This window comes from Chaetodon auriga, chromosome 11, assembly GCF_051107435.1.
Source record: "Chaetodon auriga isolate fChaAug3 chromosome 11, fChaAug3.hap1, whole genome shotgun sequence".
Lineage (NCBI taxonomy): Eukaryota > Metazoa > Chordata > Actinopteri > Chaetodontiformes > Chaetodontidae > Chaetodon > Chaetodon auriga.
In genome coordinates, this window is record NC_135084.1 from 9,619,073 (window position 1) to 9,638,599 (window position 19,527).

The window sequence follows — 19,527 nt, forward strand, 5'->3', positions numbered from 1 at the left end:
GTTCACATTCACTGCCAAGGAACATCTCTGTTAAGAGTTAGATCACAAGTCAGGCTGGAACTAAAGAATGTGACTTTGCAGGATGTTTTGAAAAGGCCGGTTTGGCCATAAATGTCTGTCAAGATGATTTCACAACTTTTCATTTTCATTTGCAGTATGAAATTAAAAATGGTGCAGCTCCCCAGAAATGGCAACCTTTTGGTTTGACAACGGTAGTCTCATAATCCTCCATAGTATTTTTCAGTGTGTATACAGATGTGTGGCAGATTGGATTGTGCCACAGCCTTATGATGATCCATCTCTTCTGCCACAGCTCAGACATGAGTGGGGCCAGTAACACACTGGCAAGGGAGTTCCTGACTGATGTACATCAACTATGCAGTGCGGTAGCCCAGAGAGCGGAGGCACGGGAGGAAGATGAGGAGGAGAGTCACATGGTGGCACTGGGAGAGTACCTGGTCAGAGGACGGGGCTTCCTGTTGCTCAGCACCCTGGACTCCATCATTGACCAGGTGAGGATGCAGCGCCACGAACATCAATGTTTCACTTCAGCAGTCAAAAACAACATTTCAGCTCAGCTCTTGTCACAAATGTATGCAAATGCTGATATTGTAGTTAAATCCAGTAATACTCACTCTGAGCTTTAGGCCACTACTTTTAGTTTCAAATTCTGCCTCACATTTTTCAGTCGGTCTATTACATTTTTTTCATGCAGTTGTTCAATATCAGCATGAAACACTGAAATGTCTGCACAGAGGCCTATGTAACCTCTGCTGCAGCTAATCTCTTCATCAAAATGAAATCGCAGACAGAGATGCAGTAGAGATACAGTATAGTGAGAACAGATGATAAAGCAACAAGGATTATACAAACATCAGACAGACATCAGCTGGTGAGATTAAAGTTGCGTTTAATGAGCACAGTGCAGCAAAAGCCATTAGTGAAAAATCTGTAATGCAAGGATGAGATACTATATAATCTCATGTACAAACAAGATGGCATTGGCTAGAACATAGCGTATGTTTTTTGACCTTTAAATTTCCACAGAAGTTTAATGATTATTATTAAGTCCACTTTCGTCTCTGCACTTGTTTAGTGGCCTTTTAGGTTGCTTCTCTGCATCTGTGTTGAGAAGAAGAAATTAGCGCTGCGCTGCCCACACATTGTTTGGTTTTCAGACTGATTGCAGAATGTTGGTCTCTTTGTTCTGCTGCTGTATGCAAGATGCTGATAATGATAATCAAAACCATTTAGAAAAAGTTGCACGGTCATATAGCTTTCTAAATACGGTGTCAGCTCTTTATTTGTGCATATAATATACACAAAATATGTCAGGACCACCATCTCTTTCAAAATTCATTTCACAGATGTGGTTTAGACTTGGTTTGGCAGAGTATTGGTGGATATACTGTACTATGAAGGGCAAAGGCAGCCACTCAGTTTGGCTCCTATCTACAACAGTGAGTTGTGAGCGCTCTGTTTGGGTGTTTAAGTTAAATGATAGGGATTACCTCACAGAAGTTGGTCGTGTTTGCTGTGTGGACTCCCTCCGGGCTTTATGTGTTTGTCTGACCTGTGAGTGTTTATGGATCAATTAACAATTTAGGAGGTGCTCCTATCCAGAGAATTATAGGGCTTTCATGTGACAAGTCAAGCACTGCCCATAAAAAGGTCAGTGTCAAACCAGGACAAGCTGAAAGCAATATGCCCTCTGAGCACTGGGCTTTGGCTCAACCCACATAAAATGTTTTATGTAGGTGTCAACGCACATAAAACATAATGGTTTAATGAGGTATGCTAATCAACCCATGCTTTGATGCTGATCATGTGAAGTTAGCTTTAAGGAAACAGTGACATCAGTGAATAAAAACATGCCACATACCCACAAATACAGTGTGCTGCAGTGTGTCACGGATATTGAGGTGGGCTGGTTGGTTGCCTTTTGACGTTATGTAAATACTGATCTGTTCCTAAAAGGGTCCATAGGGCCAAGAGAGAAAGATGTGATCACTGAGCTCAATCATTTTCCTGCCTAAAAGTCTTTTTAAGAAGACAAAGTGGTTTAATGCTCTGACTTGAAGTGACACATGCTTCATTGAATGAAATATTATAATTTGATGAATGTGATCCTGTGTGTCTGCTCCCAGTTGCCTCGTATTTTTCATATCTTCAAGCATATTCATTGTATTTTCTCTTTTAATGGGAGCTTTCACTACAGAAATGTACTGCAGTCAGTGTATCACAAGCTCCAGCTGTGTGTGTGTCAGCTGTGGCCTGGATAGAGTCAAGCCGCAAGCAACAATCAGGGCCAGACACTTTGAACATTTATTTATTTGTGGTATATAAGAAATTTGCAAAACGTAGTTTCTTATCATAAATCTTGTGTGTGAATTTAGTAGAATATGTACTGGGTTTGTTCCACTGTGCTGTGAAATGCTCTTCCCCTGTGCCACCTGGTCTCTATCTGCCAGTTCTGACACTGCTTAGATGACTCAGCTCAGTAAAATGCTCCTTATGTAATGGTAACAAGAGTCTTATGCATTTACATTTATAAAACTATTCCACACAACCAGTAGTCCCATAATCTTTATCTGAATTAAAATGTATGTGTGTGTATAAATGTTAGCCAATCAATAGCTAAAAATGCCAGCACAGAAATGCCAAACTATAGATGTGAAACTTGCTTATTCTGTCCCTCCACTGTGTCCAAGATGACCAACCATTTAGTGATTAATGGAGTTGCACAGCCCGAGCAGTATCAGTAGGAGTAGCTGATTGAATCCAGTGTAATGTACTGTGTATCATACAGTGATGCTAAAATACTGTGTGTTTTGAAAGTTTTGTTCAATCAGTAGGCTGATCATTTTTAATTCACACATGAAGGAGTAGGATGATTGTTTTTAATTAACACATGAAGGAGTTGGTTCTCTCTCTGCTGTGAGGTATGCCCAGGATACACATGACATCCCCAAGGTCTTGGAAGTAAGGCTGTCATGTAGATGCTACATTGCGCCCCGTACGCTTGTGCTGAAGACTAACTAACTAGCTGACTAAATGTGCACAAATGAATATCTAGCACCTGGGATGAAAACACTTTTAGAAAACAGCTAAATTCAGATTCAGGCCAAAACTAGCTAAATTTTTTTGTACAAAGTAGTGAAGCCCAAAGGGACGTTTGTACTGAGTATGGACAAGAGTTTGCCTTGATGGGAGTGTCTGTGTGACATTGGACAGGCGGGGACACTTTCTGGGTAACCTCAGTGTGTTTTATTGCGCTCAGGAATTGACCTGTCGGGAGGAGCTGCTCACTTTGCTGCTGTCTCTGCTACCACTGGTGTGGAAAATCCCTGTGCAGGAGGAAAAAGCCCCAGGTCGGTACCCACAAATACTTACTTACTTACTTATTGTGTTAATGTTGATGTTAACAGCACATACCTCTCAATTGCCGCTGTCATGGTGTGTGATCGTCTCCTTGCTTGAAACTAATGATATTAGATTTGCTGTGCATTGCAGTTTTCTTTGATTTGCTGTACTGTACAATAAAATCATCTGTACTGATGAACTGACATGCAAACAGCATGTCATGGGCCTCTTAATGTTCCCTAACTTTTTTTTTTTTCATCTTCTGTGTTTTACATAATTTTTGCCAGTTATTAAGGTTAAGCGATGATTCAGCATTGGGTTTGATGGGTCTATGTGAAGGCAGTGTGTGCACATGGCTTTTGACTGTAAATGGTGTCTGTAATGTTCTTATCAAATGACTCATTTTTATTTTTGATGCAGTATTACTGTATTACTTGCTTTACAAACTGTGCTCTGTACAGTTTGGGATGGATGATTCAGTTTTTTCATCACTGTGCTCACTGTCCCTGCCGCACAACAGGAGAAGACTAGTGGTTGCAGAGGCCTGTGACCTCAGGATGACACTGGTATTTAGTACAGCGCTGCTGAACCTCTCTAACATGGACCCTAGACATTTTTACTTTAATTAATTCCTACTCACTGAGTTTGTTTTAACAAACACAGAATGCCTGCTGACTTAGACTTATCTTAGACATCTTAGACTCAAAGAATATATATTCTTTATTTTTGGAAATTGAAAATTCCAAATGGCTGGTGTTCGAATGTTGATTTTACGTCTTGATGTGACTTTAATCCTATATGACTTCAATATACAATTTAGGTTTGGTATGCCTTAAAGTACCAGTGTGTATTTACATTTGGCTTGTAGCCCTGGATGTCCGTCCAGAATGAAACTGACAGATGTTTCTGTGTGTTGACAGATTTCACCCTGCCATCCCTACTGGAGGTATTCCTGAGCCGGGAGGTGAAGGCCACCCCTCCCAGAGCAGGACAGAGGGCTGCGACAGATGAGCAGAACTCTGGGAAGAGGTCCCGTGTTGGCAGTGGCACCTGGAAGTCACGGAGGTCGCGCAGGACAGCGCAGAGGTACTCTGTAAAGGATGCTCGAAAGTCCCAGGTTTCTACCTCAGATTCAGAAGCCAACCCTGAAGACAAAGCTGTCCCAGGTCCTGGTGGTGCAAGGAGCCGGAGGTTGCATGGCTCCACCATTCGGGTAAGCTGTCAGCATCATCGTTCAGAGGCCTCACAGTTAACATCCACCACCACCACCACCACAGAAACCATGAGTGCACCATACCTACACCCCCGAGCCCCTGGGTCTCAGATGACGGACACTGAAACCCTGACAGACCCAGCTGCAATATCAATTTTCAACCGCATGGAAAACTCGCCCTTTGATCTCTGCCATGTGTTGCTTTCCCTGCTGGAGAAAGTTTGTAAATTTGACATGAGCATCAACCACAACCCTGGTCTGGCTGTCAGTGTCGTACCAACTCTCACTGAGATCCTGACTGAGTTTGGAGATTGCTGTGGTCCAGGGGGAGGGGGTGGAGGTGGAACAGGGGCAGAGGAGCTTGCTGGAGGCTGGACGGAAGAGCCCATTGCACTGGTCCAGAGGATGCTTCTACGCACCATCCTACACCTGATGTCAGTGGATGTGAGTCAGAGTGAAACCCTCCCAGATAGCTTGAGACGCAGCCTGACAGATCTGCTGCGAGCCACCCTCAAGATCCGGAGCTGTTTGGACAGACAGACTAACCCTTTTGCTCCTCGGCCTAAGAAGACCCTTCAGGAGGTCCAGGATGACTTTTCATTCTCCCGCTATCGTCACAGAGCACTACTGCTACCAGAGCTTCTAGAGGGAGTACTACAAGTGCTCCTGGGTTGCCTGCAGGCTTCTACACCCAACCCCTTTTTCTTTAGCCAGGCACTGGAGCTCATCCACGAGTTTGTCCAGCACCGTGGCCTGGAGCTGTTTGAGGCCACAGTGCTGCGGCTGGAGGGACTGAGCAGGGCCATGGATTCTGAAGTAGTAGGTGAGACTTCAGAGAGGCTACGAGGTCTCATTGCAGGGGTCTTCAAGATCATCAGCGCTGTCAAGAAAGCAAAGTCAGAGCAGTTACATCAGTCCGTGTGTGCCCGCCGCCGCCACCGTCGCTGTGAATATTCTCACTTTCTGCATCACCACAGAGACCTGTCAGGTTTGCCAGTCTCTGCTTTCAAGCAGGCTGCTAGACGGAATCCCTTTGAAGAGGACGGAGAAGGCAAGGAAGGGATGGAGGGTGATGCAGTGCGTTACCCTGAGCGCTGCTGCTGCCTGGCCGCCTGTGCTCACCAGTGTCTGCGACTCCTGCAGAGACTCTCTCCCAGTGGTCCAGCTGTGTTGCAAGTACTGGCTGGGGTGCAGGCTGTCGGAATCTGCTGTTGTATGGACCCTCGTTCAGTCGTAGGACCCCTGCTTCATGCCTTCCAAGCTCCAGGTCTGCGTAGTTACCAGTCTCATGTTCTCAGTGTCCTGGGCAGACTGATCCTAGACCAGCTTGGTGGAGGGCAGCCCTCAGCGAAAGCCAAGCTGGCTTCCTGTAACATCTGCACTCTGGACAGCAGCCAGTTGCCAGGCCTGGAGGAGACACTGCAGCATGGGGATCCTTCAGCCGTTCCTGCCAGTCTGTGCTACCGTTCCCAGGGTATTCTGCCAAGTGGAGGGGGGACAGAGGACATGCTGTGGAAGTGGGATGCTCTGGAGGCCTATCAAGAGTTAGTGTTTGGTGAGGACTGGCAGCTGAGCCAGCAGATAGCTGGCCATGTGTGCCACCTGACCCTGCGGGGAAATGCTATAGTGCAGTGGCAGCTCTACACACACATCTTCAACCCTGTGCTGCAGAGAGGGGTAGAGGTGGCCCACCATGCCCAACAGCTTGGGGTGTCCACTGTCTGTACTCAGGTCTGCAGGTATCACACACGGTGCCTGCCTGTGGAGGTCCTACTCATTTACCTGCAAACGTTACCTGCCCTTCTCAAATCAAGGTGAGCGGCATCAATTTAAGAAGTGTTTTTCCTGAGTTTTATTTACTGTCTTTTTTCAGTGGTTGTTTTAGTCAGTTTTCCCTGTAGTACTGGGCAGCATTTCAGTGTTCTGCCAAAAAGTTTACATTTTAATTTCTTTAGGTTGACAGATGTGTATCTGCAAGCTGCTCCTGAGTGAATCAAATGTGCAGAAGCATCAATAACATGTGTTTAGAGTAATTTCTCATTCCATTAATGTGATGCAGATGGTTGTTTTGAAACCTCTTTTGACAATTTTCTCACTCAAGGAATGTTCTCTGCTTCTTTTCCACGATGACACAAAACAAATATGATCAGCCAGGTTAAAGCTGGACACCTAATCCACTTGAACATTGTTTGTCATTAGATCTGTCTCTCCAGGTCATTGCTAATTGATGTGAATCCATAATTTATTACAGCTTTGTGGACTGAGTGAGAGATGGAAGATTATTGACTGCTTATGTAACACTCTAATGAGTCGTGTAGTCTGGCAAAAGCAGGTGCTTGTGTTGTTTGTTCTGACACATTTTACAAAATTCTGCCAATATTGAATAGATGTAATACTGTGGGAATTAGGTTTTACTTTTGGTTGGAGTATTATCAGTGAATAATCAGTTATATCAGTTATCTTATAGGACTCACACATAATGTGTGAATGTGTTGTCTTTCCACTTGTTAACCCTGGTGATGTGTCTAGGATGTATACCAGCTCCTACCCAATGCATGCTGGGACAGGTCGAATTCCCCCTTGACCCTAAGCAGGGGTATAGGAGTCAATTGGTATAGAAACTGGATGGATGGATGCTTTGAGGCAGTCTGTCAGCAGTGGGCTGATGGGTTTACTTATTAAAATTCAGAGTATGTTGTTCTGCTGTCTGCAGGTTTGACTGGCATTCAGAGTCTTTACAGCTGTGATCTGAGCCTTTTCAAAAGACACTTTAGAGACAATTTTCGGTCTTTCTGATTATGTAAAAGGCATCATTACATAAGTCTTACATTCAGGTAAATCTTACCTTTGGAAAGTGGTGTTGTACCTAAACTTAACATCATAACTTTGTTTTTTCTCTTCATGTACCTTCAACACCAAGCTACTGATGCTCTGTGGATATTTGTGATTTACATACAGGGGTTAGCTCATGAATGTACATGGGATGCAAAATTGAATTCCTATTTTACTCATGATTAATTTGTCAATGAAAACATATGATCAATATTTGATGAATTCCAATGTAGCGTACAAATGAAAGTGTGAGTAAGGCATGTAAGTAACTCAGTGAGCTGCACACGTCCTCATCCTCTTGCACTGCTGCTTTTGCTTTCTGCATAACAGAACTCAGTATTTTTCGCATGAGAGTATTAAATATTCAGGCTAATGGATAGTCACCCTGATGGACTTGCACACCACTAATGAAAAGAGGAAATGTTCTGAAAATGCAGAATTAATCAACCCCACATTAATTTAGAAGAAGGTTGGAGAAAGAGTTTGAATGAGAGAGAAAAAAAATCTGCTAGTTTATAATCTATTAAGATATATCTATTTCATGCTCTGAGCTCAAAGCTTCAGCTGAACATTTGTTTCAGTTCCTTAACATACTGGGTAGACAATCCCGTGCTGAGATTAAAGTGTTTTTATTCCAGTCAGTCAGTGTGTAATGTCAGCACATCTCTTGAAAGTGTTGTTTTCTCTTGCCAAATGTTGATTTAACCTTCACTCACAGGTGACGCATTACTCTTTTAAGGCAATTTACCCTGCATTGTAATAGTGTAATTTATTATTTATCACGGCTTAGCGTGTGTATACCAGTAGTAAACAAATTTAAAAGGATACAATGCCAGCTTTGTTTTGCTAAATAATGCATGATTCACATTCAAATAACTTTGACACAATGTGACAGAAATTTGTCTTTAATGTGGCTCATCTAAAAATAAAAAAAACACCGACAAAACACATTAGATAAAGCAAAATGCGTTATCGTAATTAGCAAATACAAAATAGCAGGTGTGTTCATGAACAATGTAAGTGTCCTTCACAGTTAATTTATCACGTTAATAGAAGTTGACTAATTTATTTAAAGGCATTGTTGTTTCCTGGGGGGAATCATATCTGCAACCTGATGGGAGGAAATGAAATAAGTGATGGACGGAGTGTGACGCTCCTGTGTGATGGCAGTGGCTTTTCCTCTGATTGACTAGTTGTAGAGTTATTTAGATTAGAATAAGTGGTGGCCTTTACTTTAATTGCTGGGAGTCTGGGAGAGTTTAAGTGTGTTCAGTTCACATCTACCCTCTCTATCACCATATTAATCCTTTCTGTGGTCAGTGAAAGGTGCTTGCATAGCTATATTCTCCCTGGGGGTAATTAAGTAAATGAATGGTGTAGTGTATTAAGATGTAATAAACGAAGAGTCTAAATACCCATATTTATATTGACCCTTTGAAATGTTCATGTCCATTTTCTGTTTTACTTTGCTTAATTTCTCATTTTTTCTCTTTCAGAGTGATCAGAGACCTTTTCGTCAGTTGTAACGGCCTCAATCAGGTGACAGAGCTCGTGTACCTCGACCAGACCCGCTCTTTGGCTTTGAAGGTGTTTGAGACTCTGATAATAGGCACTGGATATCAGCATGTGGATGGGGTGCTCCAGGAGCTTGAGAGTGCTGATGCTGAAGAAAGGGAGGTCGTCTTGGGCCTGGCTGAGGAACTGGGGTCCCGAGGGACTGGAGAGGGCCCGCAGAGCCTCACCAAGTTCTACGAAGGCCTGAAAGAGGCGTATCCACGCCATAAGAGCCGGAGCGGGCAGGGCCGTGGACCAGGCCGTAGCAGAGCAGAGACCCATCTGCACGTTATCAACCTCTTCTTGTGCGTGGCCTTTCTCTGTGTCAGCAAAGAGGCCGATTCTGACCGGGACTCAGCCAATGACTCTGAAGACACTTCAGGTTACGACAGTACAGCCAGTGAACCTCTCGGTGGGCGACTGCCTTACCTGTCCCCTGACAGCGTGGCTCTGCCGTCCAAAGAGCAGGTACGACGCGCTGCAGATGTTTGGTCAGTGTGTCGGTGGATCTACCTGGCCAGCCCCTTGTTTCAGAGGCAGTTCTTCAGGCTGGGAGGACTGGATGTCTGCTTGCGCCTCATGACCATGGTTATTCAGAAGCTTTCCTGTAAGAACAAGGAAGGAAAAGCAAAGAAGAAGAGGGACGGTAAGGGCAAGGGCAGCCCCGAGTCCACAGCCCCGGGTGCCTCACTGGGACTGGAGGAGGCAACTCACGATTCAGCTGACAACCTCGGCCTTAGTCTGTCTGAAGGAAAGACCAAAGATCCAGCGAAGAAGCTTGAGGAAGAGTGGCAACTACAAAGTATTCGTCTGCTTGAGGCTTTGCTGGCTATTTGTCTGCACAGTGCTCACTCAGCCCTGCAGAGGACAGAGCCGGAGCTTTCTTATCAGGTATGTACTTTAATGTCATATTGATCGACTAATCCCTGACCACATCAACCACAAAAAATAACACTTTTACCCCGGCTTCAATTAAACTCTTATGTCTTCTCTTGTCTGCAGCTCCAGTCAGTGGAAGAGACCCTGTTTGAGGTGAGAGACCAGCTCTCTCGCTCAGGGGTGGTGAACTCTGACCTTGCCGTTCCTCTGTTTGACTCTCTCCTGAGAGTGGCCTTGGCAGAGGTGTCGTCCAGTCCTGATCCCCCTGATGAGAAGCCAGACAGGGTGAGTCCTGCCGTGGGAGAAACTGTGAGTGAAGTTACTGCACCTTTTTATATTCTCAACCTTTTTGAGCTACTTGTGTGTCAAGAGGCAAGTTCAGGTTATAGGCATCAGACACCCGATCCCTCTGCAGCTACAGCAGGTGCTATCCATGCTCATCACAGTATAAAGCTCTTGGTAAAATGGTGCTCTGCACAACTTCTGTGCAGTAAACAGAAGCTTTCATTTTAATTCCTAATAAAAACTATAAATGTTTTTGCTTGCACCTTATGTGCAAATCCTCTTCTCAACAACTACTCAACCTTTACTGCCTGCTACCCAGTGTACAGTCATTACCTATTAAGTGAATTTTGCCACAAATTCATTTGCTGATATTTTAAAATTAGTAACGAGGGGCAACCTGGTGGCCTATGGTGCTAATTATAAACCTTTGTTGCATGTCACTCCTCTCTCTCTCCCCTGATTTCTTTACTGTCAGCTCTAAGAGAGGGGCATAAAACACCCAGGAATAGTTGCTAATTGCAATGAAATAAGGTCAAATTGTTACATATCTGCTTAGTTTCATTGATTTGCTTGCTCAATCGCTCTGTTTCTTGTTTTTTGTTGTTTTCTTTGTGCTCTGTATTTTGTACATTTTGTGTTATGTCCTTTCATTAAAAAATCTCATTACGAGTTTCACCAAGGTGACAGATGGGCAGAGAGAGAGCAAGGCTTAGTGAATCAATGTGCTGTGTACAGCTTTACACTGAGATAAAATTTTACTCATCTAAAGTAGTAAAAAGAGAAGAAATAGAAAATCATTATGTGGTGTTGAATGGTGATATCATGGCCGGCTGCCACAAATACTCCTCAAAGATATTGGGTTGTCTTCCGATGTGGGGAAATGAGCCACTGTCAAGGTGACAATTAGGGTCAGGACTTTTGGCCAATAAAGACGTTGTCCAATCAGATGAATAATGAATCTTTGTCTGACAAAGCTCATTTGAACGCAACAAATAAAAAAATACAATAGTTTCCTTTTTCCCAGTGGAACAAAGCAGATTGTGTTCAGGCACCACATACTGCGTCCAATATGGCCAAATATACAGAGCAGAGGTGTTTATTTAGGAGGCCAACAGTACAATGAAAGGAAAACCATTTTCCTGCCAAGCGTCATCAAGCGTCACGGCGGCAGTGTGTGTGGCCACTCACACTACGTTGCTAAGCAGCCGTTATCTGCCTGATGTACAACAAAACAGCAGACGTAAATAATGATAGCCCTTGTTTAGACCAAGCAGTGGGTGCAAACATGAGCAAGCGTGGCCTCATTGTGACGCCGCAACGGCTAACTTTGTTCTAAAGATTGGTATCTGTTCGCGTTACGTCTGTCAACATAGTCCTCATAAACATAAATTGGCTGTTATTAATCTTCACAGATGCTGATCACATCTCACAATAATGACCAAGGTGGGAAAGAAAATCAGCCACAGCAACTCCCGCCTCCTCAGCAGTGTCACTGTTGGCGGTGTGGCTGCATTAATGAGCAATTCTCAGCACTGTATATGTTGAGGAGCAAACATGGAACTGCTTTTATTTATTTCCAGGAATGTAAAAAAGAACAGTAGAAAAAGCTGATTTCTCTCCTGGTTGTCCTCAGTGAAACCACATCCCGCCCTGTAGCGGGTGCCTCCCGTCTCACAGCCTTAGATGTGTTTTTCTCAAGTCTTAAAATGCCTGTCTGACTAAGCCTGTTCCAACTCTGGAGGATTTAGCTTTTTATATAATAGATTTACCTATTTCCTAACAGCTTAGTTCTTTCTCAGTGAGCCCAGCAGAGTGTGATGTTCTCCTAACCATTACAAGCAGATCAGTCTTCCACCACAACGTTTGTCCAATGGGCTATTCTTTAAAACATTCGCTTCACCCATGATTCAATATCAAAGCTGCCTAGTTATCATGTTGAAAAGAACAGAGGTGTGTATTACAGTAAGCCTCTTCTTTGAACTAATAAACGGTTTAGAGTTTGTTCCAGTGCGAGCGTGTGTGTGTGTGTGTGTGTGTGTGTTTGTTTGCCTACGTGCACATATGATGACTGACTGTTCGCGTCAAGGAACTGGGCTGTGTGAGTGCAAGTCAGCTGATATCTGTCTTATGACCAAAATCTTGTTTTTTTTCCCCCCCTCATCACTTGAAAACATTTTGCGGGCAATTTATTCGCTGTATTAGTGGAAGGACCGCTGCTTGTCATGCTTATTATATTTTAGCCTTTTAGTCCTGGACCTTTGTAAAAACAGGACTGGGTAAGCAAAATTAATCTTATTTTACCGACCAATGGACAGTCAACCAGGCGAAGGATCTCGGTTTGCTTGTATTTAGACTGTATTGGATTTTAAATTCCTGACTTTGTCTTGTTTTGCCACATCTCTCTCTCTCTCTCTCTCTCTCTCTCTCTCTCTCTCTCTCCCTCTCTCTCTCTCTCTCTCTCTCTCTGTCAGCAGCTCCAGGTGTTGGCTGAGGGGGCGGCCCCAGCGGGCGATCTGTCTGAAGAGGTGGACGAGGTGCAGAGCTGTGGTGTCAAGCCCTCAGGGGAGGAGGAGGGCTACGACGCTGACAGCGAAAGCAACCCTGAGGACATGGCCAAGCAGGAAGAGGGTAGGTCCACACTTAGTGCCATACACACACACACACACACACACACACACACACACACACACACACACACACACTTACTCCCATTTACTACTTTGCTACTACACACAGCAGACGGCTCCATATAGTCTGTTTTAACATTACTTGCGATGTTTGCTGTGTTTCGAGTCTTGTAACTGTCCACTGAAGGTTCATTTTTCACCCTTTTTACTTCTCTAGGGTTATTTTAAGAATGCCTTAAATCACATTCACTTCATGCACTCCGTCTTCTCTGCCATTTGTTTTTGTTGGTAATGAATGTCAGCAGACTAATCTTGATGGATAGATAGATAGACGGATTATAATTGTAGCTTTGGGAAGTTGTTTGCTTGTTTCTTTGCTTGTTTCTCCCTCTATTGAATTTATCATTCAAAGCTTTTGTTGATTCGTTATTGTGCATTATTACATTTCCTTACATTTGCTGCAAGATTTTATGTTAAACAGCATCATCATGGCTTTTAAGCAATTTGCAGTGTAGAAAAAACCACATCCTCCTTTGGTTCGCTGTGGAGGATATTTAGCAATAACAAGTGGCTAATTTTTGATGCGTACGTATGACAGGGCAGAAACAGGCCTCAGCGCTTCCCCCACAGCAGCCTCTTGTGTCAGCTCTGCTTCTCTACTCTGGTCTCGCAGGTTAAGAACATGGCCTGATTACACCCTTTTTACTTCTTCATCCCCTCAGAATAGAGTCATTGTTTTACATTTTACAACTGCAGGGGACTATGCGTTGTGGCCTCATGAGCTGGATCTTGTGACTTCAAGTCCTCATCAAATGGAGACTTTAACTTCCTGGAAAAGTCTCATCTCCAGGAAATCAGTCAGTCTGTAATGCTGACCTCATGCTAAACAAATAAAAGCAACATAATAATTAAGCCTCTGTAATACTGAACATCCTTTTTCTTGTTTTAGTCACAAACTAAAGTAAAATCTATTTCAAATTGTTTGACAAAAACTTTAGTTTGCTGTAGGTAAATTAGTGGTGGTAGTCATGCTGTTGAAATACAGTGTTCCAATATGAAGTATTTCAGAGGTATGCCGCTTGATTGACATGTCTATCACAGCCTATCACAGTCCTGCATCCTCTTAAAAGACCTTAGACCAAACGCAGGTATCTAGATTTCCCACAAATTGGTATTAAGGGATTCTGGGATGGCATGCTAAATCTTTTTGTTTTTATATACTGGTAGCAGCATGCATCTGGATGTTTGAGTGTCAGATGGAGGCAGACGGTGTAGCTGTGCACGGGGGAGAGAGTGAGTTTCATTAATGAAAGAGGTCCCAGAAGCTGTGTGAAGCCCTGCTGGGCTGCTCTCCTGTAAATCATGAGGGGACTCCCATGCTACTCTGAGGCTGAGCACAGGACTGAGAATAATTCATTTTTATGAGCTGCCTCCAAGACGGGAGGTCGGCGCTGAAGCAGGGAATGCCTATGGATCATGAAGCTGCCAGTATGTGTTTCTCTGTTGGCACGTCTGGCGGGATGTTCATCGTCTCTCCATATCAGTGTGCAAGTCTCTTGTGTCTCTGATCTTGTGTTTGTGTGTTTTTTCTGTCAGGAGTGAAGGTGGAGTGTGCCGCGCTGCGAGAGTTTGCGACGGTGGCAGACGGACCTGGGCGTGGCGTGCTGCTCTTCCCGGAGATCTGCACGATGGAGCTGCAGCTTCTCGCTACTGGCTCCCCAGACCTGGAGGTTCTGAGTCACGTGTTTCACAGCCTGCTGGGTGCAGTGCACACCAACCGCCGCAACGCTGCTTTGCTCTATGACCAGGTCAGACTCACCACCTCTTCCTCTTTGTACTACTGTTAACCACCTCAGCAGTCTGTATTTGTCTCCCTCTTCCCCTCAGCTGTGCTCTGATGAATACGACTGACCCCCTGTTCTTGTCCTCACAGGGAGGAGTCAAAACCATCCTGTCTGGCTTTCACAACATCCTCAGCCAAACAGACCCCTCCTTTACAGGTTTGTTATTTCTGTTGGATTTCTTTTTCTTTTTTCTTTTTTTTTTTGTGGCTATTTTTGCCTTTTCTCATACTGTAGGATGTTATTTATGTGTGACATCCTGGGAAAATACTGGGTACACTCAGTTTGCTGTGTTCCTAAGATTTTTATTTCCTGCTGCTGACATTTGGGATCCTGGGTCCTCAGGGTTCGGATGTCATACGTGATGTGAATAATTGTAGTAAATATCAGGAAGATCTGTACCCATTAATTTTTTTGTATCATGGGATTTATTTTTATATTATTAATTGTAACTGTTCTGCAAAATCCAAGGAAAACAAAATTGGATGGACCCTTTTTACAGTGTTGGTTTCAACTTTTTTTTTAGTAGCTTCTGACATTTTGACTGGTTTCCAATGGCTGAAACATAACATGCAGGATGAATGAAATGAGCAATTATTTCGGGCAATTTGTACACAGCCCTCAGACTTCGATTTTTTAGATTATTCTGTATCTGTAAGTCTGATGTGCTCGTCTGTGGCCTCTTTCGTTTTTCTTTCCCATAGAGATGTATATTTTCTGCTGAGAGACGAACAGGCAGTGATGCTGTTTTATGTTTTTGCCTGTGGTGTTCTGATGCATGCCCAAGTGAATGAAAACTGTTTATGTAATGTGCTCTTCATTGGTTTACATTCAGATTGCCAGACTGTGCTAGTGGAGCTGCTGGTTGCCATGGTGAGCCAGCGAATCACAGCGGAGGAACTAGCTCTATTGATTCGCCTCTTCCTGGAGAAGACCCCACCTACTGTAAATAGCGCTATCAGTCACTCAACAATGCACTGTTAGCTTACATTCAGGGTGTTAACAGTGATAGCTTATGCTCACAGTGCACATTACATTTTTCAGCAGGAACAAGAACTTGTTTGTAAAACATCCTTCCTGTCACACTCTCTTCTCACCTCTTGCTACTTTAAAACTCATCAACACGTGATGCTCCCCTGGGCCAGCTTCAGTCTATATTGCAGTTAACACCGATGTGTGCGGAGCAGATGTGATGCTGCAACTTATAACCACAAGTCTGTGTTTAATTGGAATCCAGCAGCAGACATCATTAATAACCTGTCTCCAAGAAATGGGTTCCCAAAAGGGAAGTTATTTTTAACCATGTGAACGTAATGACATGTGACCCGTGGTTTCCATCTGTGAAAATTAGACACATCAGTGGCTGCCGTGGTACATATAATTGTACTGCTGCCCAGGTTTTTTCTATTTTAGACTGCGTTTTGTGACAGTCTTGTCTATTGTTTATGGCCTGCTCATTCAGAGGTTTAATGCTCAGGTAGTTCAGATGGATCAAGTCAGTTAGAACAGCTCAGTAATGTGTGCATGTGATGTTTACTTAATTTAAGGATCTTACAGAAAATTAAATTGAAATATTGTGAGCAGAGTTTGCACATATCTGTCAAATGTTTTCTTCAGCAAATCTAAAATGATAGAGGCAGTCCTCCTCCCTCCCCTTTTTTTCTTTGTTACCTGTCAGGAGGTCTTACTGAAAGGCATCCTTCAAATCGTTGAGGCCAACATGAATATGGAACCTCTTCACTTCCTGACCTTTCCAATAATCCTCGGGGCTTCGACGCCAGGAGGGGTGTCTGCCAGCTCCAGACAAAACGGTGCTGCCGGAGGGAAAAGTGTTGGTTTGCTCTGGAAGGGCAAACTGTCTCCTGGACGCAGGGAGGGGGATAGCGAATACCGACCCAGCCACATCCATTCCTCTCCCTGGCACATTGCTCCTCTCCACTTGCCCCTGGTAGGGCAGAACTGCTGGCCCCACATGGCCAGCGGCTTCAGTGCCTCTATGTGGCTGAGGGTGACAGAGCAGGAGGTGAAGGACAGGGACAAAGACGGTGAGACACAGAACTTTCACCAGAATGCTTTTATGCCTGGAGCCCATAAATATGAGCTGGTTATGAGAATCTTTAGTCATTGTTTTCCAGAGGAGAGTAACCCTCCTGCTGCTGAGTCCCACCATGGCTCCTCTCAGGCTGGGACGAGGTTAGTGGAGGAAGGCCTCATTCATATTCTATCCATGGGCTCAAAGGCACTGATGCTTCAAGTGTGGGCAGACTTCTCTACAGGCTCTCTCACATTCAGGTGATTTTCAGTGTAGAGTGCAGTCTCAAAGATGTGTTTGAAGAATGGGTTACTACTGCGTAAGTATTCATAGTTTACGGACCTTGAAGTATTGTAATGTGCTGTTTCCCTCAGGATTTGTATAGACCCAAACGATGAGATAAAAGCAGGGCTGCTGGCGCAGGCAGACTCTGGTGAGGAACTAATCAGAGCTGGTCAATGGCAGCACCTTGGCCTCACTTACACCCAGCAGCCAGAGGGCAAGAAAAACATCCATGGCCGTGTGGTTGTGTGGGTTTGTGGCATCAGGTGAGGAACTTGTGTAAGAGCAAGAATGTGGTTTTTAATCGGGCGAATAAGTGAGCCTTCCCTTAACCTGCTCTCTGCTTCAGGAAATGTGAGGTTTCTTTGGACTACACTCTACCCAGGAAGTCTAGTTTATCATCAGACAGCAACAAAACCTTCTGCATGTTGGGCCACTGTACACCATCGTCTGGGGAGCCGTTGAAGCAGGGTGGACACTGGAGCATGGGCACTGTGCTTCTCTTCAATGGTAGGACTCCTGTTAACTCCTGTCTTCTTTATCTGACTGGAATCATGTGTCTATAAGCTCTTAGACCCTTTAATCCCAGTCAGTCCCTCTTCATTTTACTATACATGCATATGTGCAATCCGTTTTAATCCTTTATGTAATTTTATCTGTTTGCCCTCAGTGTTGCTCCCTGATGGCACACTGATTACCATCATCTCCCTTGTAAGCATACTGTAAATAAATGTACATTAATGATTTGAGATGCAGTTATATTTTAAAAGTGTATCCAATCTAGTGGCTGTAATAGGCTGTTGATCATGTGCTGTAGATTCTCAGCATTCTCTCTGGAGGCTCACTGAATACTTCTCTTGTTGTCTCTAATTGGCTGTGGATGGCCTGCCTCTTGGCGATCTCAACCTGTGAACCCAACCGATATCTTTAGACAAGCTTTAGCCTCTCCTCTGTCGCTGGAATTCATCAGTTTCTTCTTGGAAGAGAAGGACTGCGAGATTCACCAAAGTTACACAGAAACAAGAAATAAAACATCAAGGCTCCTCGAGGGTCTCGCTTTGCATCACACTGTGTGTTATTTCTGTATGAGTTATTGTTGGAATAATGTAAATCATTTACTCAGGTAGGATCTGCGTTGGATTTCTCACAGTATTCCAGCTTTGAAAAACAACGTTTGTGTCATTAGAGCAGTAATTATGACTCTGTTTGCCTCCATTTTCAGGATCTAGAATAGGATCTGAGGAGGCCCTGTACCTGTTCAGCAGCGGGCCTGACCTCACCTCCATCATGCCCTGCAAATATGGCAAGCCCAGTGGGACATTCTCCAAGTTTGTTTCTGAGGAAGGCCTGAAGTGTGAGCATGTACGAGAGCTTCTGATGAAGAACAAGGATGTGGACACAACGGCTTTGGTTGTAAGTCTTTGTTACATGAAGCTTTATCTCGTCGTTCCCGTCGCAACACAAAACATTCACTTATGAAACAGACAAACAAAACTTGTGCATGTCAGTTGTGTCAAGTGCAGATTGACACTATATTAAACGCTGTACTTGTGCTTTGTGAGTCAAGTGCTCTGTAAGCATAGCAAATCCCCCCTATGTCTCATTTATTGTTTCATTTCACGGTGTATGGGTAATGTGCTGTTCCAATTAGCTGTCATTAATGATACTGCATGGTCGGAAGTAATTTTTTTTCCCCAATGGAAAAAGCTATTATAGTTAAGCTGCAGCTATTTCAGTGAGACTGAAAATAGTTTTTCTCCCATTAAATGCTAATGGATTTGTTGATAATAGCTCTGCTGATTTAAAAAAAAAAAAAAAAGAAAAGAAAAGAAAAGAAAAGAAGGGAGTAAGAAAAGAAGAATGAATGATTTCCCCTCCACATCTTTATAACTGCTGTTCTACTCGAACCAGGTTTAACCCGGGTCTAAATCCATGCTTGAAATTATTGCCCCAAGCTAGCTGGATGCTTTGCTTGGGTCTAATTGAATTTGAACAAGAAGATCTGATACAATTAGTACCTCAAACTCTAAGTAATTAAAAGTTACAGGATGAAAGTTTAGCCCCTAAATGATAATTGTGTGCATTGTGTTGATGTACAGGAGAGCTTGGCAGTAGTGTATGCTCCCAGCAGCCCCAGAGTCTACACTATCTATGAGCCTGTAATCAGACTGAAGGGTCAGGCCAAGACAGTGGTTACCCAGCGGCCGTTCAGCTCCAAGGAAGTGCAGAGTGTTTCCCTGGAGTCAAACTCCCTCAGAGCTCTGCTCCCCACTGAAACCCAAGGCCTGCAGAGCGTCCTGCACAAGATCGGAGGAACGGGAAATTTTGTCTTCCTCTTCGCACAGGTAGGATGGTCCATATGTTTAATGGAGCTCTAGCTGAGTCAGAGGAGGTTGTTATTCTCAGTTGTTGTTGTATTTCTGGAATGCTGAGGATTTACACGGATCTGTTCCAGAGATTTAATAAACCAGACAAAAATCAGTCAAAGTCACTTCACAGCAATGGAGAAAAATGTGTCTCATAACTTCACATATTGATTGCAACAGCTTCTGCTTGTCAGCTGTTCTGTTACTCCTTTGCAGCTTTGTCAGACAACAAACAACACGCAGAGAGACTGAA

The 19,527-nt window shown here is 43.9% G+C and overlaps 1 protein-coding gene across 7 annotated transcripts in view; it reads left to right on the forward strand.

Moving 5' to 3' along the window:
- Positions 1–19,527, forward strand: part of lyst (lysosomal trafficking regulator) — a 55,393-nt gene that overhangs the window by 15,182 nt on the left and 20,684 nt on the right. For 2 of the 7 annotated variants that reach the window (XM_076742782.1, XM_076742783.1), the window contains exons 4-18: positions 314–512; positions 3,281–3,371; positions 4,284–6,390; positions 8,905–9,853; positions 9,965–10,150; positions 12,598–12,754; positions 14,350–14,561; positions 14,687–14,753; positions 15,430–15,539; positions 16,273–16,639; positions 16,730–16,886; positions 17,001–17,174; positions 17,258–17,418; positions 18,131–18,321; positions 19,008–19,253. In XM_076742782.1, coding sequence (XP_076598897.1) covers positions 314–512; positions 3,281–3,371; positions 4,284–6,390; positions 8,905–9,853; positions 9,965–10,150; positions 12,598–12,754; positions 14,350–14,561; positions 14,687–14,753; positions 15,430–15,539; positions 16,273–16,639; positions 16,730–16,886; positions 17,001–17,174; positions 17,258–17,418; positions 18,131–18,321; positions 19,008–19,253 — 5,374 coding nt within the window. Of the gene's footprint in view, positions 1–313; positions 513–3,280; positions 3,372–4,283; positions 6,391–8,904; positions 9,854–9,964; positions 10,151–12,597; positions 12,755–14,349; positions 14,562–14,686; positions 14,754–15,429; positions 15,540–16,272; positions 16,887–17,000; positions 17,175–17,257; positions 17,419–18,130; positions 18,322–19,007; positions 19,254–19,527 lie in introns of all 7 variants that reach the window. The other 5 variants (XM_076742776.1, XM_076742777.1, XM_076742778.1 and 2 more) reach the window with 4 other exon arrangements.